At 46.2% G+C, this 25781-nt stretch overlaps 2 protein-coding genes across 8 annotated transcripts in view; one reads left to right on the top strand and one right to left on the bottom strand.

Moving 5' to 3' along the window:
- Positions 1-25781, bottom strand: part of MCPH1 (microcephalin 1) — a 240143-nt gene that overhangs the window by 62507 nt on the left and 151855 nt on the right. The window lies entirely within an intron of this gene.
- Positions 11738-25781, top strand: part of ANGPT2 (angiopoietin 2) — a 60464-nt gene continuing 46420 nt past the window's right edge. Inside the window, exon 1 of the mRNA XM_019953473.2 lies at positions 11738-12028. Coding sequence (XP_019809032.1) covers positions 11738-12028 — 291 coding nt within the window. The remainder of the gene's footprint in view (positions 12029-25781) is intronic.

Below are 25781 nucleotides of genomic sequence, written 5' to 3'. Positions count from 1 at the left end.
TTTACCTACATTTCAGATTTTGGTGTGTTCGTGCTCAGTCCTGTCCGATTCTTTGTGACCCATGGACTGTAGCCCGTCAGGCTCCTCCGTCCATGGGATTTCCCAGGCAAGAATACTGGAGTGGATTGCCATTTCCTACTCCAGGGGATCTTCCTGACCCAGGGATCGAACCTGTGTCTCCAGTATCTTCTGCATCGGGGCGGGGGCGGGGGGAGGCCCTTTTGCTCTGAGCTACTCAGCTTCATTCAAATGCAACAGGCTCCAGAGAAAATGAGGTGACAGGAGAGAGGCCCGATGAAAAACCCTAGCAGGACCTTCAGGCTGAAGAACAGAAGCCTTGCTGGTCCAAGGATTAGGAATATGCCTTGCAATGCAGGGCACGCTGGTTCAATCCCTGGTCTGGGAAGATTCCACTTGCTGTGGGGCAACTAAGCCCATGAGCCACAACTACTGAGCCCAAGCGCTAGAGCCTGCGCTCCACAACAAGAGAAGTCAGCACAAGAAATCTCCTCACTGCAATTCTAATGGCAAAAGCCTATGCAGCAAGGAAGACCGAACAGAGCCAAAAAACGCCCCCCAAACCCAAAAAGCTAAAGAACAGAAGCTTGCAAATACAGCAGCTACGGCACAAATACTGCAGATAGTCTGAAGAAAAGGCATCCAACTACTTAGAAAAGACCAAGGACTTGCAACAACCTGCCAGCTCCTGGGCCACCTCCATACAGTAGGAGGGCAGTATGAATGGGAGAATCTTGCAACGGGTCCAGGGTGGGATCGGCTGACAGGACCTCGGCTCGTCAGGGAAGGGGGCCCGTCACAGCATGTGACTGAGACAGAGAATCTGCAGGAGGGGAGTCCCGAGTGACATCACCCAGCCTGCATCTTTATAAGCCATTGTCTTTGAGCAGGTTGGGGTGGATGCCCAGATGTCATCTGGAAACAGACGGTAGCGGCGACCTAAGGAGGCATGGCCTCAGGCCTTGATGAGCTCAAGTGGGAATAATGAACCATCGTCCCTTCGTCAAGAAGTCTCACTGCACCTCCACCAGGGGGGATAGATGAGGGGTCTCCGTGAGGGTGGCGTCTGGCAGTCTCCCTGCAGACACGAGGGAGGAGGCCTAAAGGAAGTGGCACTGGAGCTGGGCCTCCAGGAAGGAGGAGTCTTACACAGGGCAGATGCAATTAAAGAGGCCTGGGATTTCTAAGAGAGAGTTTTACTGCAGCAAAATGAAGCTTTGCATGCTTATCACCACCTTAATGGGCTTCCCTGGTGGCTCAGACGGTAAAGAATCTGCCTGCAACGTGGGAGACCCGGGTTCGATCCCTGGGTCAGAAGATCCCCTGGAGAAGGGGATGGCTACCCACTCCAGAATTCTTGACTGGGAAATCCCATGTACAGAGGAGCCTAGAGAGCTGCAGTCCAGAGGGTTCCAAAGAATCAGACATGACTAATACATACCACCTAAAAATATCTGAGCTATCTGGACTTTTCCAGTCTTAAATAGAAAGCACAACCACCAAAGAGTCACAGTGTTTGGTTGGGGCTGCAAGACAGCAACATTTTAAAAAACTATTATTTAATTATTTGGGAGGCTTCCCTGGTGGCTCAGATGATAAAGAATTTGTCTGCAGTGCAGGAGACTGGGGTTTGATCTCTGGGCTGGGAAGATCCTTTGGAGAAGGGAATGGCAAACCCACTCCAGTACTCTTGCCTGGGAAATTCCACGGAGAGAGGAGCATGGTGGGCTAAAATTCATGGGGTCACAAAAGAGTCAGACATGACTTAAGGACTAAACAGCACCAGGGAAGCTGTAACTAAGAACCACAAACTGAGTGGCTTAAACAACCAAAATCTGTTCTCTTATGGGTCTGGAGGCTGGAAGCCCAAGCTCAGAGTGTCTGCAGGACCAGTTCCTTCTGAAGGCTTGGAGGGAGAATGTGAGCAAGCCTCTCTTCAGCTTCTGGGGGTTGTCAGCAACCTTTGGGGGTCCCTGGTGGCAGAAACTTCCCCCTGACCTCTGCCTGCATCTTCACAGGGTGTTCTCCCTGTGCATAAGTCTGCTTCCATACTTCCCCTTATCATAAGGTCACCAGTCATTTGGATCAGTCCTCACCCTGCTCTGGTGTGACCCATTTTATCTAATTACATTTCTGATGATTCGTTTTTTAAATGAGGCCGGACCCAGACGGACTGGGAGTTGGAACGTCAGGGGATGAATGCTTAGGGGATACAATTCAATCATAACAAAGACCCTCAAAGCAATGACATTTTTATAAAAAGTTACCATGTCGACTGGTATTCAATTCCTGGGTCAGGAAGATCTGCTGGAGAAGGGATAGGCTACCCACTCCAGCATTCTTGGGCTTCCCTAGTGGCTCACCTGGTAAAGAATCTGCATGCCATGTGGGAGACCAGAGTCAGATCCCTGGGTTGGGAAGATCCCCTGGAAAAGGGAAAGGCTACTGACTCCAGAATTCTGGCCTGGAGAATTCCACCGACTGTGTAGTCCATGGAGTCATAAAGAGTCGGACACAACTGAGCTACTTTCACTTTCACTTTTTACTTGCACCATGCCGACTAAACCATATCTTGCAGATTTTTACTTCAATCACTTGTAACATCTCCATGACACTCTGGACTACCTGTTTACTGACCAGACTGGAGTTCTTTATTTACTATCATTATCAGTCTCTTCCAGAGCAGAAATCCACAGAACAGGCACTACTGGACCATCAAGGCTCAAGATGAACAGAGGCTACTCAGCTATTTGCTTTTATCTAGAAAAACCCAGACTATTAAGATTTATGCCATGTACAAAGTAGTGGGTCTATCTCATAAGACTCTAACAAACTTGCTAATAGCAAGATCAGGTCTCTAAACTTGTCCTTTATGGAGCTGGACAGCAAAGACCTCTCCCTTTTCTACTGTTACAATCGCGTGGCTTCACTCACTTGGGTAGCAACCAGATCATCCGATGACGAGAGAAATAGATTCTGGCTCTGTATGTGCTAAACAAATGCTTGAAAGCATTTTTCACTGCGTGTGTGTGTCTACACTGAAGGTGTCTAACATCTGTTGTGGTATCCTTTTGCACTAAAATTATAATGAAAGCTTTCCGGGTAGTGTAATAGTTGCTCCTGCTTTAGGTTCTAAATTGCGTGTGATTTCTCTTAATGATTTAATGAGAACACGGAGAGTTTTGTCTGCTCCCTGTTATCAGGCCAGCAGAGGGAGCAGGTGAGTATTACAAGCAGCATTTTCCTATAGGTATGATCCACAGCAGATTTTTGTTTTGCTTTAATTTTTAGTGCAGACAAGCAAGACTTTTCGACCTATAAACTAACAATGTCCCTGAAACACACATCAAGATTTTGGGGATAGGTCAGTCAATAATATATTTTTTCCTGTAAATATTCTACTAGGATCGTTTTAAGGCTTTCAGAAACTATTGTTGAGATTTTTTTTTTTCTCTTGAGGGAAACAGATGCCAGGAACTAGGTATCTTAATACTGCTATAAATGTCCTCTCTTCACAGGCTTTGTACAACTTACTTCCTTTAATTTTTTCTTTTGTATCAGTCTTTCTTTGAATTTAGGCCCTTTCCTTAAAATGGAACACTTTGGGAAGTACAGTTCATTATTAATGGAGTACAAAAGACATTGCTTGAGATGGGATTAAGAGAAAAAGTAGGGCATATACACATGAGATTATCAGGAAGGACATAAATCACTGGCAGACCCTGTACTTAGATTCCTGAAGGAACAGGAATGGCATGGAGTATTTTTATACACTTGGATGCAAACATCATTTCCTTTTATGCATAACTATTTATTATACTTATAATTCTTCAAAAACTATATATAATTCTTCAAAAATGACTTTTAGTACATGTAACTCCATAATCAAGCCTAATTTCCCACAGGAAGATTTTTTAATATCATGTCAGTTAGACAGACAGGAATACCAAAAGTGGATCACGTGCTTTTATCATTATTATTTTTTTTTACTTCTTTGACATAAGCAATTTTATTTATGCTAACCTATAACCAAGAAAGATAATATATCTTCGTGGAAATAACACACATGACATTTTTATCTTTCTTATTTTAAAAGGTTTCTCAATAATTAAGATAAAAAATTTATAAATTTAGATTAAACAGAGATTTATCTAGATGGCATTAGGCCACTCTCAAGAGAAAACTCATTCTGAGAGGAATTTGGACAGTTTTTCAGTAGAATGGTTATGACAGAGAGACTAGACACATTTTTCACAGGCAACAGGATCTGACTTTTCAATAGCTTTGCTGAAATGAATTTAGGAACATTTAGTATAAAATTACAGCTCATAACCCCACTTCAAAATCTTTTCTGTTTTGAAGCCCACTTCAAAACACTCTAACAACAGTGTTAGTCAAAGGAAAGATTTTATTGACTTTTCATTGGTCATAAGCAAAACAGTAATCATTGACATCAATCCACTGAAAGAGAATGTTTAGCCTTTTTTTTTTCTACATACGGGCAGAAAACAGGACACAGAATTACTGGCAGAAATATTATCAGGCTAATGCACTCATCTATTGTTTCAGAATTTCATCCACTGCCTTTTTAAAGTTATGACTTGTATCTTGACCTTTTAGGCACTTTTTTTTGATGGAAAGATAAAACAAAAATATTGGAGGATGAAAATATTTAAAAATCAAACAGCATTTGAGATAACTTCATGTAACAGGAGAATTACATAAACTAACATATTCCTAAAAATTCAGGGAATTCATCATGAAATCTTAGAAAAATAGTTACTTGGATATTTCCCAAGTTTCTAGTAAATAAAAAGCTTTTTCTTTTCAGTCCTCCAGGTTCCATATTATATACAATGTGGCTTTACAAAGCAAACTGTCTTGAATTGATGCTCAGCTGGTTCATGGCAGTACAAAACTGTCAAAGATTCAGGAACCTTTTAAGTTTCCTTAAAAAAAAAACAACCAAAAAAACCCCAGAAACTGTCTTCTCTAAAAGTCTTTCAGACATAATGTCACAGTAAACACTCAGATAAGTTAGAATGAGTGAGGATTTGGTACCTCTTTGACTGAACTAACTTAAATAAGAATGACAACCAATAACCTAAATAAGAATGAAAAAGATTTTTCTCAGTATTAACTCTGATCCTTCCACCAGTGCTAACCTTCTGACACACAGATGCCTACAGCTCCCTGTCAAACAGAAGTCACACAGCTGCGAGAAGGAAGATCATCGTCTCAGATAAGGGCGTTAAAGGCCTCTGCCCTTTAACGCCCGGCACTTAAGTCTATCTGCTCGGAGAATGAAAACATGAGGGGCATGCAGGGGAAATGGCTATTTCCCAGGAAAGGAAACTGCCTGAAAACACATCTGGCAAAGGCTTTCTTTCCTCCTCTGGCAGGCAGACGCTTATTTTAACAAAATATACATTTCCTCATCTTCTGCAAAGGTGAATTTGATGGAGCCAGTACCTGATTCTAAGTAGATGCCACTTAGCTTTCCCCTATATGGAACGGGCCAGCTCTTTTATGGCAAATGCTATGTATGTTTAATTACAGCTAGGACAGAAAATCGTGCTAAACTGGGCAGCGTACTTCGTTTCAGAAATTGTACGTGTTCTCAAAGGTACATCACCCTCTTCCAGCCAGCAAGAGGGCATGAAATTAAAGAGGCAAAGAAAGGAGAAAAAAAAAAAAAAAAGTTAACACCAGAAAATTGGAAAGATGGCAAGGACGGACACAGACAGTGTAACCGATGTAGGCAGACGAGAGGCTGGACCTCTGCAGAGTCCACCCTCGTGAGAACAACCGGGTTGAGTCTGCATTGCTCTGTGCACCTGTGAGCAGACAGCCCCCACGTCCAGGTGGGCACGCGGTGGCCCCGTCCGTGACCGGCTGCCCCTGCTCGGGTGACCAAAGGCCACAGAAGGTGGGTCCATCAGTGGAACGGGTTACGTCTCTGGGGTGTGCTGTCTGTGCAGCACAGAGGTGACAGGTGTGACATGGAGATTCTCCAAGGGTGGCTGAGCTTTGCCATGTTAAAATCAGGATTTAAAAAAAAGTCATGGCTTTGGACTTCCTGGCTGTCCAATGGTTAAGACTCTGCACTTCCAGCGCGGGGTCGTGGGTACTTCCCCTGGGAGGGAGCAAAGATCCCACTTGCTATGCTAAGACTCCGCATGCCATGGCAGCCAAAAGGAAACAAACAGATACTAAAAAAATCAAGAAACAAACGCACTGCTTTAACTTCCACTTAAATCCATGAGTGTAAAGGAAAGGCCCTGAGGTGCGCGAGGCTGGTGGAGGCCTGTCGCCTTGCCCCGCCAAGGCTCGGTTTGCAGGTCTGTCACAGGGGCAAGGTCGGCCTCCCACAGCGCCACGTGTGTGTACTGGCATCTACAGGTCTTCTCTTTCCTCTGTCTTTCTAACTTTAAGAGGCTTTCTCCTTGCTACCGTCCTCAGACCCTGCGGCTGGGGACTGTCCCCCGCAGCCTGCCATCTCGGCTCTAACACTGGCTCAACTTGGCCAGTGCCTCCAGGGAGGGGCCGCCCACGGCTTCTGCAAGGCAGCTCTGGACCCCAGGAGAGCCCCTTCAGGTCTGTTCCATGGACGAGACGGAGTGGAGACAGCTCTTCTGTGACTCACCACGAGGGGGCCTGCTTCCAGAAGCCGAAATACTCACTTTCTGTCTTTTCTTTTTCCCTTCCCCTCTTCTTGCCCTTTCTTTCCTTTTTCCCTGTGGCTTCTTCAGCTCTCATTCACTGTTGCATACAATTTGGGGAAAAACAATAATGGTAAGAGTAACTTTTTCTCTTGTAACAATTTGATGTCCAGTGAACTTCCTAATGGCTTCCCCTGTACGCTGCACACTAAGCTGTAAACACGTTGGCCGATTTAACTGGTTTTAAAAAGGCCAGGACAGAGGGAGGTGGGAGAGGGAGGTGGGTGAGAGGCCCCCACGCCCTGGGGTCCTGAGGAGCCCGCTGTCTGTGAACAGCTGAGAGCCAAGAGTGTCCTCAGCGTCACCTAGCAGGGGTATTTCAGCACCCGGAGGACCTCTCACACCAGCACAGCACTTTTGAAAAACTAAGCCCATGCCGGCCCAGCCACCGAGGCCTGCGGACACTGGTGCCACGGTGACGGCCACTTCGCTGCATGATGGTGACCAGCGGGTGCAAGACTGACTCTGGGGGTCTGCCCAGATGCGATGGAAAGACACTGGCACGAGACATCAGTTGGCATGGGAGATCAATGTGCCCCCGAGTGCGTCTGCGTGGTTTCTCATTGCTCCTCATTAGCCACGGGCTTTTGGAGTGGACACTTGCCACAAACGCTTGCTGCTCAGATGGCAATGACCACCCCCCTAAGCCCCCGCAACAGCTGATCCACTTCTGTCCCTCCTTAGTCCAAGAGTATAACTAACCCGTTAGATATGAGTATTAAACAGGCTCCCTGGAAAGAGCAGAAGTCACGCAGGTTTCCCTGAAACCCTGTCTGGTGATTCACGCCTTGGGGGCTGCCCTGCACTGCACTGAGTTCGAGCTGGCACCGTTTCTTGGCTTCTGGCTTCCAGAACCAGCAATCCGGCACCTCACGGGTGGTCCTGGGAAGGTTGGGGTCAATCAGATCCCAGATCTGACAGAAGCGAGTCCCACATCGGCTCTGGACCTACGTTTCTGGAGCCACGACCAGGCTTTTCCCACGCATCCGGCACGTCTGCTCCACAGGGCGGCCTGGAGCAGAGGTGCCCTCGTCAGAGCTCCGCAGCGCTCCTCTCTACCAGGGAAGATGGCCACGTGGTCCTGCTGGTGCCATCAAATGAGGGTTCACTCCCTGATGGCAAAGTGCAAAAGGGGAACCTGAGACAGCGCTACAGCGAATAAATGGGAGCCTCTGGAATTTCAGCTGATGACATACAGTACAGGGGAGAAAACAAACATTATTAAGAAAATAAATAGCACCACACACAGCTGTTCAGCAGAACTGTTAGGACAAAAAAAAAAAAAAATTGGCTGGGCAGGAAGGCAGCTTTTGGGAAGGCTGTAATAATATTTCTCGTTTTATAGCCCCATCTGCCTTTAGCGAACCTGTCAGCAAGTCATTGACGGAAACTCAAGATTCTCTTTGAAACTGAACAGCTCTGAGAAGCAGTCAAGGCTGCATCCAGCCTCCATCCCCAGGCTGGGGTGCAAGTAGCCACTGCTGCCGCTGCTCGGTGCTCAGGAGACAAACGTGTGCTGGGGGTGAGTCTGCACCCAGGGCGGGGTCTTCCCGCCTGACACACCCAGGGAGCCCCCGCTCGGCCCCGCTGGTCCCTCTGGGGTCTCCAGCTGCTGCTCCCGCGCTGGCCGTGGTGGACGCGCCCGTCTTCCCCCACTTCCTCACGGTACAACATTCAGCCCATCATCCAGCCCTGAACGCAGAAAGCGCTGCTCTGCTTTCACGCTGGGGCAGTTCTCCCAGGGCCTCTTCCCTCTTGGAGTTTAGATCCAGCTTCCAAGCGGCACTTTCTTTTTGGTCGAATGTTCCCGTCCCTTCAATGAGCCCTTTCCCCTGGCCTGTCTCACGGTTCTCATCCTTGGGAGAACGGGCGCTGCTCTGAGGCACAGAAAGCTCCCTGAGGTTCCCTCTTACACTGCCTGCAGCCAGAGAGGCCTGGAGACCGTGTCACACCCCCCCGTAACCCCCTCCAGCCAGCAGACCAGGGCCTGTGGTCCCTGTGGAACGGCCAGTGAGCTAAGAATGGTTCCTGCATTTTTAAAAGACTGAAAAAACCCAGAGAATATTTCATGACGTGGAAATTATGATAAGTTCAAATTTCAGTGTCAATGAATAATGCTTCGTTGGCACACAGCCACCTCCCATCCTCAAGGGTTTTCTCTTTACGGCTTCTACGCTACGACGGCAGAGTTGAGCAGCTGTGACGGAGCCCGTGTGGCCCAGGAACCTGAAATACTTACTCCCGGACACTTTACAGGGCACGTCTGCCAACCCCTACTCCTCTCCAAGCCTCAGGGAAGAACTTCTGCGTACCTACAGGGAGCTGCTCGCTGAACGCCCGGGCCAGAGGGCCTGGACAAGGGAGCACCCCCTCCCACCAGCAGCAGAACCGGTGCCCTGGAGGTAACACGTGCTCCTCCTGGGTGTTCTCTCCACGTCCCAGGGCCGGGGTCTCCCCGCCTCACTTTCTCTGCTTCTCTACATCCGACACGCCATCATGCTCCCCAGCATCCAGCAGAAAGGGACTACTTGTGGTGCCGGCTCTTCCTGTGGCTTCTTTTTAAACCACCCTGTTTGCCTGAGAAGCAGACAGATGATCTTGGAAACCACATGTGCGACATTATTACCTTATAATATACACTTTCAAATGGGGGAGCAATTTGGATGAAAAAAGTGCTCCCCGTGTTTCTGCTTCATCATGGTCAGCCAGAGAATAACACAGTGACAACATTTGACAGTGGAAAATTTAATGGGAAGTGCTGGAGAAGGAAAGTAATATTTCTGAGTTACATGCATTATTTCGTATCATTTTAACTCTAAAAGTGCTGCTGAGAAAGGACCATCCTATTTTGCAGTAGGGAAACTGAGGCTTAGAGGAGTTAAGCATTTGCTGCAGATCTCAGAGACTCAGGGTTCTAACACAAGTTCCGTCTTCAAATCCTACACGTGTCCCTCTGCAGTTAGTAGTCTGAATAAGTGTATCTTTAGTTTGTCCCCTTAGTGGAAACTTTGCAACAAAATCAAGTTCTAGCTTCCTGAGCCATCAAGCCCTTTGAGAATCTGGGGGCATCTACAAACCGCTTCTTAGAAAAATGACACGAGCTGTTTTATCCAAACATTCAATAACAGGACCCCGGGGGTGGATTAAGTGACAATGCCGTGCTGAGTGCAAGTAACAGCTTGAGATATCGTAATAAAAATATCTGTAATTGCTATTCGTGAGAAAGCCAGAGACACTGACAACTGTTGTCTGTGACCTACTCAAAGCTAAAAGAAAGGTTGTATTTCAGTTAAACTTTGGCAAAAAAGAAAGACATCTTTTCCTGTCAAAGTCTGTGGACCCCACGAGTTCTGTCTGTAGACTCTGGGTTAAGAACCTCTGCTCTGGAGGTAAGCTGGGGGCCAGCCCATGCACAGGAGGGATGTCTTTAAAGGTCTAATCAGGTCTAACAATTCACTCTGTAAACCTCAGTTGTCCAAGAATTAAAAGCATAAAATCCCCTGAAATCTGGTCTTGCATGATTACACGGACACTGGCTTTACAGGTGGACGAGGTCCACTGGGTCAGTGCTGAACTGGCCACTGCTGCCTGGGAGGAATCTCGTGCCCTTGGGCATGAACAGACCCTCAGAGAGGCTCCACATCGCCCCCGACCCCCGCCCCCGACCCCCACCACGCACACTGGCTGGTGAGTGAGCATACTGTCAACCCCAAAACGTTAAGTTTTAGCTACTGAAGGGAGTACCCTGGAGGATTTATGGAGCCACAGAATTGAAACAGAAAAACCTTGGGAGTTAACGCAGCCCTTGAATCTGGCAGACAAGGACTTTGGGGTTAATTAAAAAGAAGTGATTTGCCGGAGTCCAGCACTGAGTGGGACTGATTCGACTGATCCTGGATAATGTTACCAAATGATAGGATTTGAGCAAATTCTGACCTAATAAAGGAGAAGTTTATATATGCCACTCTCAACTCCCTCTTAAATTCTGATTTTTCTATGGATTCTAATTTAGTGGACAATTAATCAGGCTAGTTATATATTAAGTTTACGTTAAGTACTGGAGTGGATATTTTGCTTAAAAGATGAAATGTCAGTGCTCAGAAACTGACTTTCCTAACACAAATTGAATAAAGCGTGATGTTCCTATCCAGCTGTTTTAAGATGAAAGTTTAGCATACTTGGCTAAATGGTTCAAAAATCAAGTAATACCAACGAAACTATTTTCCCTATGAAAAGGCACAGAGTTTACAAGAGCGAGACTTCTTCCTCTTTGTTTGTAATAACAAAAATAAACCGAAGTCCTGACATATTTGCAGTATTTTTATTCCTAAAGGAAAAAACAGGAACTTTCATTGTACTTTAAAGCTATTGCCCCAGATATTTACCAGCTTCGCGCTGTGAAATCAGTTTCAGACACAGGAGACCTACAGGCTCTCTCTAGGAAACAGTCAATTAGGGTGGTGCCTCTGAAATACCCAGGGGTCCTGTAACTGATCGGTTTTTCCCAGAGGGCTTCTGCAGCATATAGTCCCGGTTGGACAGTACACATCAAGCCCGGATTTTTCCTGTGGCCTGGCTGGTGACCCCCCTACAGGAAGATAACGGGCAAGCCGGGAGGGCGGAGCCGCCGGCTGCACATGTCTGCCTGCTCTTATCAACTTATCATATAAGGAAAGGAAAGTGATTGATTCGGACCCTGACACTGCAGAATCTGGGGAAGAGAGACAAAGCAGCGCTAACGCGGGTCTGGAAGGCGAATGCAGCCCTCACGAGGAGCAGGGCTCTTCTCCCCACTGTGATCTGACAGTCTGCTGCAAGGCCAGAGAGGAGACGGCAGCAGAGACCAAGGCTGGGAAAGGAGGGAACAGGAGGCTTCCCTTGATGGACCTTGAGCCTCTGCCCCCGAGCCCCGCGTCTGAGAGGGCAGCTTAGCGCCGGGACTCTCATGCGCCTGGAAGTTTGCTGAGCGGGTGGTTTATTACCGACAGACAGAAAGAATGTGGCAGCTTGTTTTCTTGACTCTGAGCTGTGATCTGGCCGTAGCCACAGCCCACAGCGGCTCTCGGAAGGGCATGGACATCGCCGCTGGGAAGAAACAGTATCAGGTTCAGCACGGAGCCTGTAGCTACACGTTCCTCCTGCCGGAGACGGACCACTGCCGCTCGCCCTCCAGCGCCTACGTGCCTAACGCCGTGCAGAGGGACGCGCCCCTTGACTACGACGACTCGGTGCAGAGGCTGCAGGTGCTGGAGAACATCATGGAGAACAACACACAGTGGCTCATGAAGGTAAGGAGGCGCCACTCCTGGGCACGGTGTTGCCGGCTCAGGTTTCACCGCCAGCCCGGCGGGTGGGCAAGGAGGCGGTGGCCAGAGAAGGCAGGTGGTGGCTGACACCTCTGAGTGAACGGCCACTTGCTGTCTCCTGTGCTGCCCTGCAAAGGAGCCGGGGCTGAACAGGGACACGGTTTACTGGGAGACAGTGCTGGGATCAGTGGAGAGACGTCTCTAAGGTCAGGAATCTTTATGAACAGAGGAAGTGCCCTTCTCGGCACAACATATGGGCTGTGTTGTTTGTGCCAGTGGTTTAAACTCTGTGACACCCATTACCAGGGACCTTATAAACCGGCCGCAGGCGCGGGAGGGAAGCTGTGAGCAACACAGCGCCGGAGCCAGGAAAAACGTGACAATCGCGTTAATTACGGATACATAACGGATGGAGTAAAGTGCTTTACCAATTTCCTGAATTTATTTACTAAAATAGATCGGGGCTCTGGGTAAAGGAGAGGAAATTAAATAAAGCAGACCGTCCATTTCTCAGAACCTTGGGGGTTTTATGCCGAGAGCTTGTCAACTGTCGTGGGGGTGAGTTTTGCCAGCGTGCCAGCGGAGTTAGTGGCGCAGCCCCTTCAGTTCCTCCAGCGGCTCTGAAGGTGACCCCACGCGGGGCGGGCGTGCAGGGCACCTGGCCGCAGTGACGCTGTGACAAGGTGGTCGCGTTCTTGGGGCTCCCACGAGCCCACTGCTTCAGGCTTTTCACAGAGAATTGGACTCAGACAGGATACTGAAAGCTCAGTTTTGCTTTCACAAGCTATCATTTTCATAAGTGAAGCTGTCTATACAAACCCCAAACCACCCTGAAGTTCTTCTTGTTGTGGGCTGTGTATATTCTAAAGGGGGCTCAGACAAACTGCACACATGGATTCCTCCCTGACTATCACAGTGACATCGCATCACGGCGCTTGCACAGCACAGGACTACGGTTTCAAGCCAGATGGGAACTTTAACAGCAAGCCGCTTTCCCCCATTCAACACTCTGCCCGAGTCTTTCGTTTTGCTGTAAACCTTCTGTTAGGACACCTTATCTTAATCTCAGAATAGATCTTGGCTCCTAATCTGCGTTTCTCATTAGCTCTCCTACCTTCAGAGAGGAAATGACCACGTTATTGCTTTGGTCCTGAGCCGAGATGAATGAAAGCCCTCTCGGCACTGCATTCAGTGTAACAAGAGGGGTCGCTTCAAATCAAACAGAGAACAACAGAAACGTATCAGAAAGACTTGCCCTGTAATGTGAGACTCATTAGTCCTGTCTGTGAGCATGATCCCTTCTGGGCAAACTCTCTTTCTTAAGAAGTTCCCTGTGGTGCTTAAAAAAAAAAAACCTCCTAAAATTCACAGATGTGCAAATAGTGATGTTAAACTTGGAAAGTATGCAGTCATACAGGTTCGCATGTTTGGAAGGCAAACTTCTATCCTCAACATCTGCTCGCGGGCTTCCCGTTTCTTCCTGGGTCGCCCCGCCGCCTGCCGCTCGCTCAACGCCAGGGCTGCTGGACGTGGCGTGGGATGGGAGACGCGCTGTTCACAGTGAACAGTCTGCCCGAGTCGTCTCTCAGGATACACGGTCAAAAACATAAAAGAGTGTCTTGCCAAATTCAGGACGGCTAAATTATGCTTGCTTAAAGAAGCCCACGTTAGGTATACCTGGAACTCCACACAGAGCTCGTATTTCTCTCTTAGATAAACAACCCCCTGCTCCTCCATCTCTGAGACGATGTTTAGAGAAGGAGAAGGACCAGGAATCCGACACGAGGTGACCAACATTTTTTCCTTTCCAGGTTCAATGAGCAAATATTTGAACAGTAGCACAATGGTGTTTCTACATTCTTTCTTTACCCGGCGAGCTCAGTGTCACAGAGAGTGACTTCATGCTGATCTTTTCAGGGCTCACACCTGCGCTCTCAGCCTCTCTGGGTTATGTACACGTGAGAAAGTCAGGGTGTGCACTCGCCTGCTTTACTGGCTCCTGGTTTTGGAATGAGAGCAAAAACGCCAACACGAAACCCGCTTCCAGTGATTGAATGTAACCTCTCTGCTTGTTTTTTACTTCGGTGTTTTGCCACCTGTGATAATAAACACTGCGTTTCTCATAAGGGAGAAAATAACATGTAATGGGATGACAGATAAGCCACAATGATCAACAATCGAACCCCTATTGATAGATTATGACAGAAAGAAAAGCACCATGCTGTGTTCTGCGTATTTCCTTTTCTTTAGGGCAGTTTTTTTTCTTTTTATGATTCCATACTTCCTTTCTTTCCCTGATTAACACTAAGAATGGGAGTGGGGAGGGGGCTTTTTAAGGTTTTAAGAAAACTTGCCGAGAAGGAAAATAAGACCAAGTGCCTGGTGAATCTCAGGGTAGATGAACACCGTTTCTCCTTCTCTGTGGCTAGTAGCCCTTTGGGAGCTCGGACTAAGAAAGCAGTTTTGCACATCATCGAGAGATGCCATTCTGCCCCTCGAGCCAGCCAGGCAGAGGAAGCGGCGGACTTCTGAATGAGCGTAGGGGAGCATGAATGAACAGCACAGGGAAGGCGCCCTTGCTGGTCAGCTGGGAAGCAAGGACAAGATCAATCGTGATGGTTAGGGACCAAACACACCCAGAGATCTAGAGAACACCACATGGGGTCACATCCCCTTGCTAATCCTGCAGCTATTCTAAACCTCTGCCCCAGGGACAGTAAACACACTTTATAAAATCTGACAAATAACTTAGTGGAGTGCATTGTATCTTGCTAGGAGAACGAAATTTTTTTTTTTTGTCCTCAATCAGAAGAAACAGGGAAAGGAAATAAACAGTTATTTCATACTGATGAATACTTTAAAAGCTATAAACAACTGCAAAGCCTATTGTGCTTGCAAACAATGTTTTGAAAAATAAAGCTAATGCCTCTTAAGTTGATGCAAACATTTCCTTGTAATCTTATTATTTTTTAAATGACAGAAGCACAGGCTGGGAACTGTAAACCTGAATGGAGATTCTTTTCTTTCTTTACAACCAACGATGCTATATCCTTTCAACAGAGTATGAGAACTATTCGTTAGCTGAAATACAGGGAGCAGTAGTTGTGCTCCTAAGAACAAAACTATGGTTAAAGGGAAAAACTGATGGTGAGAGACTCACCACCATGGTGAGAGGTATGTGTGTTCTTGTGTGGCTACAAAACCTGCCAGGGACTGACTCTGTGTGTGTGCATGATCTCGTGTGCCTACAAAACACTCCTCAGCTGTATAGCTAAACAAACAGGTAAACAAATGAGAGCTTGGTTCATTACAGGAAAGAAAACAAACCCCATGCACTGTACATCCAAACAAACAAGCCAGCAAACAAACGGGAGCTTGGTTCATTGAAGGAAAGCAAGCAAACCCCATGCAGCCTCAGCCAAGGCTCTGGTGCCACGGGAACAGAACTGCCATTCCCACTGCCTGCACTGCCCTCATCCCCAAGCCATGACACGTGACTGTTCACTGCTGGAAGCGAGCGCCGGCCGTGCCTTCATCAAGCTGACTAAACCTTAGGCAAGACTGTGAGGAGATGACTACTATTACTGTTTAGTTACACATTAATATCATCATAATAAGGGAGGAAGAGATGACGAAAGTTTCACTGTGGTAGGAGAAGTACAACAGATTTAAGGCAGGAAAAGGCAAGCCTAGTATCGTGTTTACTGTGTGATGCAGAGTACAATGTGTGCTTACCCGTTATGTATTACAAAAAAACATGCGCTCACTGTATGGGTAGTTTGCATTACATACAGTATAGACATAACATCCATTTCCCATGGGCAGGTGGCCTCCACGCATTGAAGGGGGCTGTCTGACATCCTGGATTAACGATGCCAGTGTCCTCCGGGGTGAAGATGCAGACTTGCCCACAGAGCCTCCAAGCAGGAGGTGGACCTGTGTACACCTTCCATCGTATCTGACTTCTCTGTTAGACACTAGACAACCAGCTAGCCTCCATACTGTGTTTTGAAAATTGGTTGATTTTAACCAATGTGGTCCTTTCCAGTTTACAAACATGTTGTAACCCAGGAGTCCACCTGTAAGCCAGTGACCGCACTGTATGCACTTGAAGAGGTGCTGGCCACCTTATAAACGCTGGTCAGATGCTCACGCTGGTCCACAGGACTCACTCTATTCCATAAAGTAACTGAAGCTTTGTGTGTGTGTAATTCAAGAGCAACAGTGCCAATTAACCCTCTCGCCATATGTATCTCTTAAGAATAAAACAAAAATGTGAGAGTAATATACGGGCCATGTAAAATTACAAAGTCAAACAATAGAAAGTAGGATGCAAATTCTGCTTCCTCTTAAAGTACAGTGCCCTTCCATAAGATGAACACTGAGCGATGTATTTTTGTCATTTACACGTCCGCTCAGCAGTGTCCGACTCCTTGCGACCCCATGGATTGCAGCCTGCCAGGCTCCTCTGTCCATGGACTTCTCTGGGCAAGGACACTGGAGTGGCTTTCTGTGTCCTCTTCCAGGGGGGTCTTCCCAACCCAGGGATGGAACTGAGGTCTCCCGCATTGCAGGAGGATTTTTTTTTTCCCCCAGTCTAAGCCACAAGGGAAGCTAGCCCTTTACTGAAACAATTTAATATCAAAACAAATACATTTCCTTCTTCTTAAAACATGAATGGTGGTATTATACAGTGATCAGAATCTTTTCTTCTTTTTTGAGGGGGCTCACACTGACATAAAAAGAGGCTGAAAGAAAGATTTTATTTAGGGGAAAATCTGGAAGACAAAGGTAAAGGAGAATCTGGACTAAAGAGGTGTGCGCAATATATAAGGGAGGAAGGAGAGTTGGGGGCTAGAGAGCGAGGAGGAGAGGAGAATAGGGTGATGGAGTCCGTCAGCACAGGGAGGGGCCGTCAGTGGGACGGCTGCTGTGACAGAGGAGGCAGCTCACATGGTTCCACTTCCTGGACCCCAAAGGACCCCAGGCCCGGGCAGCTTTGGAGGTCCTGGGCTGAGATGAAGAGGGCGATGCGATGAGTCATGAACACACACAGACTGCTTCCAGATCAGATGCTCATAATTTGCAGAGCATCTCTATTACTTACTGATAATGACGACTCACCAAACTAGCCTTTGTCCCCTATAAATACATAATTATAATTATACAAACATATGCACTTGGTGTAAATACGTATATGTGTATTAGTTGCTCAGTCATGTCAGACTCTTTGCCACCCCATGGACTGTAGCCTGCCAGACTCCTCTGTCCATGGGATTCTCCAGGCAAGAACACTGCTGTGGGTTGCCATTCCCTTCTCCAGAGGATCTTCCTGACCCAGGGATCAAACCCAGCTCTCCAGCATTACAGGCAGATTCTTTACTGTCTGAGCCATCCATATAATTGTGTATAACAAGTATATATTATATAACACACATATCTAAACCTATAAAATAATTTACACTTTTAATTAAAAATAAAATACAAGCCATACATATGTGAACTGTGTAGTACTGTACTATGTATTTATTGGAAAAAAAAAAATCTTGAGTATAAGTGGACCAGCTCCTGGGTGGTACTAGTGGTAGAGAATCTGCCCGTCAATGCAGGAGACGCAAGAGACATGGGTTCCATTCCTGGGTGGGGATGATCTCCTGGAGGAGGGAATGGCAACCCACTCCAGGATCCTTGCTGGAAAATTCCATGGACAGAGGAGCCTGGTGGGCTACAGTTCGTGCGGTCACAAAGAGCTGGGCACAACCGAGTGACTAAGCATGCACATAACAGGGAGTTCAAATTCACGTTGTTCAAGGGTCTACTGTAAGTGTGTGTGTGTATACGTATTTTTTTTCCTCTATTTTCATTACATCTTTCTTTGACTTGAAGGAATCTGACAAGATTTTTCTTCTCAATTATTCTAGAACTCTTCTGATATGAAGAGAGCCACTCAACTTTCCACTTTTACCACTTTTACCACTGAAGCAGTGGTTGTAACATAGTAACAGAGGTGGCATTGAATAAATTCAAAGCAGTTTGCACACCTTACCTCACCGTGTCCCAGAGATACCTCTCGAACACAGATGTAGTAGCCACAACTCCACCTATTTTTAACCACTCATAAACACGGTCAGGGAATATCAGTGTGGGCTGCAGTGCAGAAGTCTTGCCTGGGTCACCCAGAGAGGAAAAACAAGCACGGAAAAGCACGCACATCCCTCCTCTGACAAAAAGCAGACTTTTCCGTGGGGCTGCAAAGAGCAGAAGATTGCTGGGAGGGCGAGTGTGGGTGAATATGAATACAGGGCTGTTTCTCAGCTCATTAACACAAACAAGTTTCCTTTTGGGGTGCTTCAGGTTCTGGTGTCTAGGGCAGGCGTCACTAAAGTTCATTTATTCGATCAACAAATAAGCACTGAAGGCCCATGTGTGCCCAGGCAGTGCTCGAGGTGCTTGGGGGTGAACCAGTGGGGTGAAGACAAGGACTGGGGTCTGCCCTGCTGTGGACATGGTGCCTGACACCCCCACGTTCTTGCTGGAACTCGTGGTCAGAAGGTGGTAAGTGCCACAGCTCCGAGTGAAAGGAGACAGTTTACGTGCATGAGGTGAGGTATTTGGGGGGTGGGAGGGGGCAGGGGAACAGTCCCAGACAGTGTGGTCACCCCACTGGAGCCTTTTTTACAAACTGAAAGCCAATCGAAACAGCTTCCGAATGGTCACTTTTCCTGATTACCAAAGTAACAGGTGGCTGTGGGAAATCACACCACAGAGCATGCATTAGACACATTGTATGTAGCACTCAAAATAAGTACCCTTCCTACTGAGCATACAGATATGCCTATATGGTGATGATGACTTAAACAACATGCTGTATACACCATAGTATTATATACCTATACCTATCAGATAACTTGTAATTCTTTTTTATTAAAAATAAAAAAGGAAGTGGGTCTGAGAGGCAAAGTAAGTTGCTTGACATCTCAGGTCAGTAAGAGAGGCAAGTCCCACCACCTGTGAGTCCTGTCTTAGGACAAGCACAGGTGTTCCGGGGCACACCCTGGCACCCCAATACCAGGGCATGCCAGCAGTCTTGCAACATGAAGGCTACAGTGTGGGCAAACTGGTTACCAGGCAACATTTGCGGTCTGTCCTGTGTGGGGACGGTACCAAAGCTGCTAAGAAGAAAAAAAAAAGCAACTGGGGATGTCGTGTGTCTACAGTACTCACATGAAATTCCACCAAGTTCAGAAGAGTGAAAACAAATTATATGATAACCAAGAGAAAGTCTGGACCTTCTTACAGAGCATGCATAAAATAACCCTCTTCTGGATGCTGAGTGAGCGTGACAGCTTGAATTTCACAGTACCACTCGAAAGTCCAGGCAAATAAAATTCAGCCCCAGAAGAGTAACCTGTGACCTGCCCTGTCCTCCACTGATTTTAAGAAATGACTAGGGTGTATCTCCCATCTAGCATTCTACAGGCAGATGTGACCAAAAATAACTTGATGTCATACTATTCACATTTAAAATGAAAAATTAATGTCAAGCTCAGTGATTTGATGAAATCAAAAGCAGTAAAAAAAAAAAAAAATTATGGGTAATGTTAAGAGTTTCAACACTGATCAGGATTAAAATGATTTTCTTGTATGGTTTGAGAATAAAGGGATGAAAGTTCCTCAGCCACCTGAACTGACAGGTGTGCTAGCTGTCTGTCTTTAAATCAGTATTTCAATTAGATATCTGCCCATAAAACCACCTTTCTTTCGTATCCTACACTTGGCAAGCATTGCTGACTAAAGATATGAAATCCACTAAAAATCTCTGAGAAGTGAGCCTAATCCCTTTACCATCATCACCTCCTTCAACCAGCTAAAACCATTATCTTTGCAACTCAACTAGAACCTAATTAAAACCTCCATAGGAACCTGCCTGGGGGTGCCTGGGCTGGTAATTGCTTTCCTCCAACATCAGCCTCATTCTTTCCTTTGAGCCATCTTTTGACCCTTGAGAACGCCTTTCAAAATCTTTCTATTAACCTGACAACTTAACACTACCAAGCTTTCACTTCCACTGTTTAATACATAATAAACTAACAGTCAAGAAAACTAAGTGTATACATTAAGAATATAAGCTATCATTTTGAACCATGTGTGTGATTTTATATCTTCTCATGGACAGAGTGATTTTTAAGGGAAGAGGTATTCAGATGCAGAGGTTGTGGGAAATACAACACTGTAACCCGGTGACACAGTTTCCTAGAGTTTCCCAGTGTTTGTGTGTGCTGAGTATTTATAACGGTCAGTGGTCTTGCCTGGAGAATCCCAGGGACAGCGGAGCCTGGTGGGCTGCCGTCTATGGGGTCACACAGAGTCGGACACGACTGAAGTGACTTAGTAGTAGTAGCAGTGGTCTTTTAGGTAGAGAATATTAAGTCTTAAAAGAAGCCAATGTTCAACCTCTCCATTTCTTGATTTTGTTACATTCTGTCTAGACCATATAAACAAGTCTTCCCGCAGTGAGAGGGACGATTCCACTGGGGTAACTTGATCCACTGATTAACCTGGTGACAAAACCTGCCGCCTATATGAGTCTTCAGTATTCCAGGACATACACATTAGCCCCGTCATTGCACGTCAGCCTGTGTGTGTCACTAGTTAACATTTAGTTATGGGCTGAGCGTGCTTCCCACGGAAGGCTTCCACTTTGGCTGCACTCTTCAGTGGTCAGTTCAACAGCAGAGTTGTCTGACATCAGGAACCTACGGGCAGGAGGCTATATTCATCAGTAGAACCTGCTGAGTTGCTGTGACTTGATAAAGACAGTCTGACAGCCCACCCCAGAGGAGCCTCGGAGGCCCTCAAGGCCACCACCCTGATGGAAAAAGGTAGAGGTGAAAAGAACTTGAGACCATTTCAGGGGTTTTGTTTAGGCCCAAGACAGCCCCAGGAACTGAGCCAAACTAGAGCAAAGGGAGGAGGCTTCTCTGGTGGCTCAGCAGCAATGATGGAGACTGTGGTTTGAGTCCTGGGTCGGAAGATCCCCTGGAGGAGGGCATGGCAGCCCACTGCAGTATTCTTGCCTGGAGAATCCCATGGACAGAGGAGCCTGGCGGGCTACAGTCCATGGGGTCACAAAGAGTCGACACGACTGAAGCAAGTGAGTGCACGTGCAGAGCAAAGGGAATGACGTGTTCCCATTCTCTAGAATTTGGGATAAAGGCGTTCCACACCAAAAGAAGAGATTTCCTAGAAACATCTGGTCAGATTCAAAGAAAAACAAATCTAAAATAAACCGTGTTTACACATGAGGTCCATGCTATCACTGTTAACAAGCGCGCAGTTGGGTGCGCTTGTTGTTTTCCTGCATTTTAGTGTCTGCATTAAACATGCGGATAACTATTGGGCTGGCCAACCCAGGACAGCTGGCTAGGTTAACGGGTGCAACCTGAAGCTACAGAATACAAGTTTTTCATTTCATTTGTTCCTTCTTATTCGTAGTAAGTGATCTTAAGGGAAAAAAAAAAGATCTAATTTTTTTTTAGAGAAGTTTTTGGTTTGCAGCAAAACTGAGCAGAAGGCACAAAGATTCCCCACAAGCTCCCTACTGCCACCCCTCATGTGCACAGCCTCCCCACTATCAGCGGCCGCCACTCCAGAGTGCATTTGTTACAGTCAGTGAACCGCGGACACCTCCTCAGCACCCAGGGCTCACTCTTGGTGCTGTGCATTCTGTGGGTCTGGCCATATGTATGATGACACTGTACCCACTATTACAGAGTACTTCCTCTGCACTAAAAATCCTCCATACTCTGCCTACTCACTTCCACTCCCTCCAACCCCTGGCAGCCATGAAACTTTTTACTGACTCCATACTTTTGTCTTTTCCAGAATGTGACATAGTTGGAATCACACAGTATGTAGCCTTTTCAAATTGCCTTCTTTCATTTAGTGAACTTTTTTTTTTTAGCACGATTAACTGTACACTTGTTCAGTGACCCTCTTATCTTGACTACTCAACTAACTTAACTAGCTGAACACCCACAGTGTACCTTCAGAAACCTCAGCGTTCCTTACCTACAGCAGGGACCTCAGAGGATTACTATGTGTTTCAAATAAGACGATGAATGCAAAAGTATGCTGGAAAGTTTGGGACTATCATTATAATTAATTTTAATAATGATACCAGAAAGACACTTATCAAGATCTGTACTACCTCTCACATTAAAGATTACAATCTACTCAGTCTCATTAGGTTAAATGATCTGACTTTATACCTCAAGGCACATCTTTACTTTGTAAGACAATGAGCTTTCCTTCAACACAGACAGCAAGTTCTAAGTGTGCTCGTAAAAGGTCCTGTTTCTATCAGGGGGCCGACAGCCTCTTTGCAGAAATGCTGGGCTCCGAAACCATGCAGGGCATCTTCTCCTAGAACACCTCCTTCTGTCCCATCGTGCTCACAGGTGAGCCATGAGCCCATTCAAAGTCAGGTCTCATCGTTAAACTTAATTTTTTATCACTTCAGCTTTTGGTAAGTTAAGAACAGTGTTACTCTTCTGCATGTTATATTTTTATAGATGAAGGCGGCAGAACTATATGAGTATTAAGAAGCAGGCATTCTGGGGTTAACTAGTCAACCCACACATCTTGGTAGAAAAGACTCAAAATTCCAAAGATGTACTGTTTCCTTTGGGCTCCTGCAAGCATTTTCTCTGCCATTAGATTTGTGGAATCAACAAGATATTTATCAACTCTTGATTATTCGCTAGATAATTATAAATATTAGCCTGAAGATAATTCAAGAATTCCTTCAAGTTTTATTAACTACTATCTAGTCTTTGGAATCTTGAAAAATTATTGCATACAGATGTAGCTTTCTGTATTTCTCTAAGTTAAGTGATCTTCTTAATGGGAAATGCTGGTACAAAAATGCTGCTGGAGAGAAGATATTTTGCTGAGTAACATAAAATAATCAAATTCCGACCACAAGCCAATTATCTATGTTTAACATTTGTTTTTTTGTGTATGAAATTCCTTATTATTTTTAGCTACTAAGGAATAGGTTCTTAAATTTCCTAAAATAAACTTATCCAGTCTTACAATAAAGTATTAGCAACAGGAATTCCTAAACTGAACTGGCTGTAACTTAACTGCAATAGTGAAATGCTCTTAAAAGCAGTGATGGTTGGGATAATTATGTAACAAATTAAAGAATCAAAGTTAATCAGAACAACATCCCCTCAAAAAACAAGTGTTCATTTTGTGATGTAATTAATTCTCCGTATTTTCAAGTATGGCTCCACCTTGGATTATGACAAGCATGATAAACCTGTATGTCCTTTCCCTCTAATTGGACAATGTTTATTTAACATGTATTATTTATTCCTTTCTGCCTGACTAGCCTGCCCTATGCCACCTAGGTTTTATAGCTGTCCTTGAATAGCATACTACTTTCCTTTCCCTTCTTCACCTGAAATACCACTACCGTTAAAAGAAATGGTCCTTGGATGAGGAGGGAAAAAGGATAAAAATATCTGGTCAATAAACAACTCTCTACTTAATATGGACCCTTTCTCTATCCATTTCAGTTTAAAGTGATTCAAAATCCTCAAGGGAGAACACAGATCCACCACTTCCTCACCTCTTCCCCAACAAGGGGGCTTTCAACCTCATTTTGAGGCCAGCATACTTAGCTGGTTTGCTTAAAAAGTCTTCAGAGTTCTTGTAGAAAGGCTATTGTTCATATGACAGCAGTCACGAGAGGCAGACCCAGAGACAGGCTATCCCCGCTTCGTTGCTGTGCGGTTGTAAGTAATGGGACAGGGGTAGGCTGCTCCCGCCCGGCAGGACGGCCCCTGGTGTTCACCAGGCGTTCGCGGCTCGTGACATCTGCGCATTTACTCTCGGGATAGCCTATTGCAGGGAGATGTTCTGTTCTTCCTTTTTTTCAAGAAACTCAAACTCAGAGTGGTACCACATGGCACTACTAGGACAGTTTCTTTATTTCCAAGCTTCTTATAATAACACATCTTTTTGAGTGAACCAGGAGAGCTACCTGACCTCATGGTGGTCCCCTGACACCTGCTGCTCTGATGCTACACACAGTGGTCATGCCCCAAGCACGTCCAGCACCAGGAGTAAGAACAAGTGTGAGATCCAGTGAGAAGACGCTGATCCTGGGGAAGGCCGAGAAGTGCGAGCATGCAGAGATATGAGGATGCCGGGCAGGGATTCACACCAAGGTCTGCCCTGTTTCTGAGCCCGGTCCCACCTTCTCTCAGCTTCCCTTTCTCACTCTGAGGACTGGGACCTAGGCAGAGCAGCAGAACAGTCAAACCTGAATGATTTAAGCTTCCATATGCTGGTGACACTGCATGAGTGTAAACAGCAGCTGCTATCCATTGGCGTCACAAGACACACACACGTCTAACAGCGAGATGGCAGCTGCTGCGTCTGCAGACAGCGGCACACACTTGGCTCTGTTTGCAGACACAGGGAGGGACTCATGAATAAGCAAGTGAAGGTGGTAAAACTGAAATGTGACCCTTCCCAAGACAGCCCTGTAGGAGTAAGGGGCGGGCAGAATAAGAAGCCGTGAAAAGCAGGAACTCGGTCCATTCACACATACACCCCTGCTCCCCCAAATGCAAGACTGGATCAGGGAACCCATTGCTTTTCATGTATTCAGATGCTCGGTTAGACACGCCTCTGACTCTGAGCTGTCTCGGTTTTATGGAGTCCAGCACTTTTTTTTTAGGTGTAACTTAGAATAGAATGAACAAGTCTGAAGTAAGCATGTCACCTGATGGTAACATACATACATAGTTGTGTGAGAACACAGTAGGCAGTAGTTTTTCCAGTGGTCATGTGTGGATGTGAGAGTTGGACCGTAAAGAAAGCTGAGCACCAAAGAATTGATGCTTTTGAACTGTGGTGTTGGAGAAGACTCTTGAGAGTCCGTCCCTTGGACTGCAAGAAGATCCAACCAGTTTATCCTAAAAGAAATCAGTCCTAAATATCATTGGAAGGACTGAGGTTGAAGCTGAAGCTCCAATACTTTGGCCATCTGATGCGAAGAACTGACTCACTGGAAAAGACCCTGATGGTGGGAAAGACTGAGAGCATGAAGAAAAAGGGACAACAGAGGATGAGATGGTTGGATGGCATCATCCACTCAATGGACATGGGTTTGAGCAAACTTCAAGAGATGGTGAAGGACAAGGAAGCCTGGTAATGCTGCAGTCCATGGGGTCGAAAAGAGTCGGACACGACTGAGCAACTGAACAGCAACAATAAGAGGAGGTGGGAGCAGGAGAGGATGAGACGGTTGGATGGCATCATCAACTCAATGGACATGAGTTTGAGCAAACTCCAGGAGATGGTGAAGGACAAGGAAGCCTGGCTGCAGTCACAGGGTTATAAAGAGTCGGGCACAACTTAGTGACTGAACAACAATAAAAGCTGTGCAATGACCGCCAGGTGGTGCCCTCCTGCCCCTCCCACTTGGCATCCCCCCAGTCCCCATCTCCAGGCTGCTCTCCATTCTGTCTTTTGCCACTATAGGTTAATTTTACGTTTGCTAAGTTTTGTACTTCACATAGTTGGAATACAGTAATATTCTTTGTTGGTCTTTTTTTTTTTTAATTTCTGTGATTCATTCATGTTTTTGAGTGTATTAAGATCTGCCCTCTTCCATCACTGTGCAGCATTCCACTGTATGAGCATGGCACAAGTTATG

This window comes from Bos indicus, chromosome 27, assembly GCF_029378745.1.
Source record: "Bos indicus isolate NIAB-ARS_2022 breed Sahiwal x Tharparkar chromosome 27, NIAB-ARS_B.indTharparkar_mat_pri_1.0, whole genome shotgun sequence".
NCBI lineage: Eukaryota > Metazoa > Chordata > Mammalia > Artiodactyla > Bovidae > Bos > Bos indicus.
This window is presented reverse-complemented; position numbering and strand designations above follow the sequence as displayed.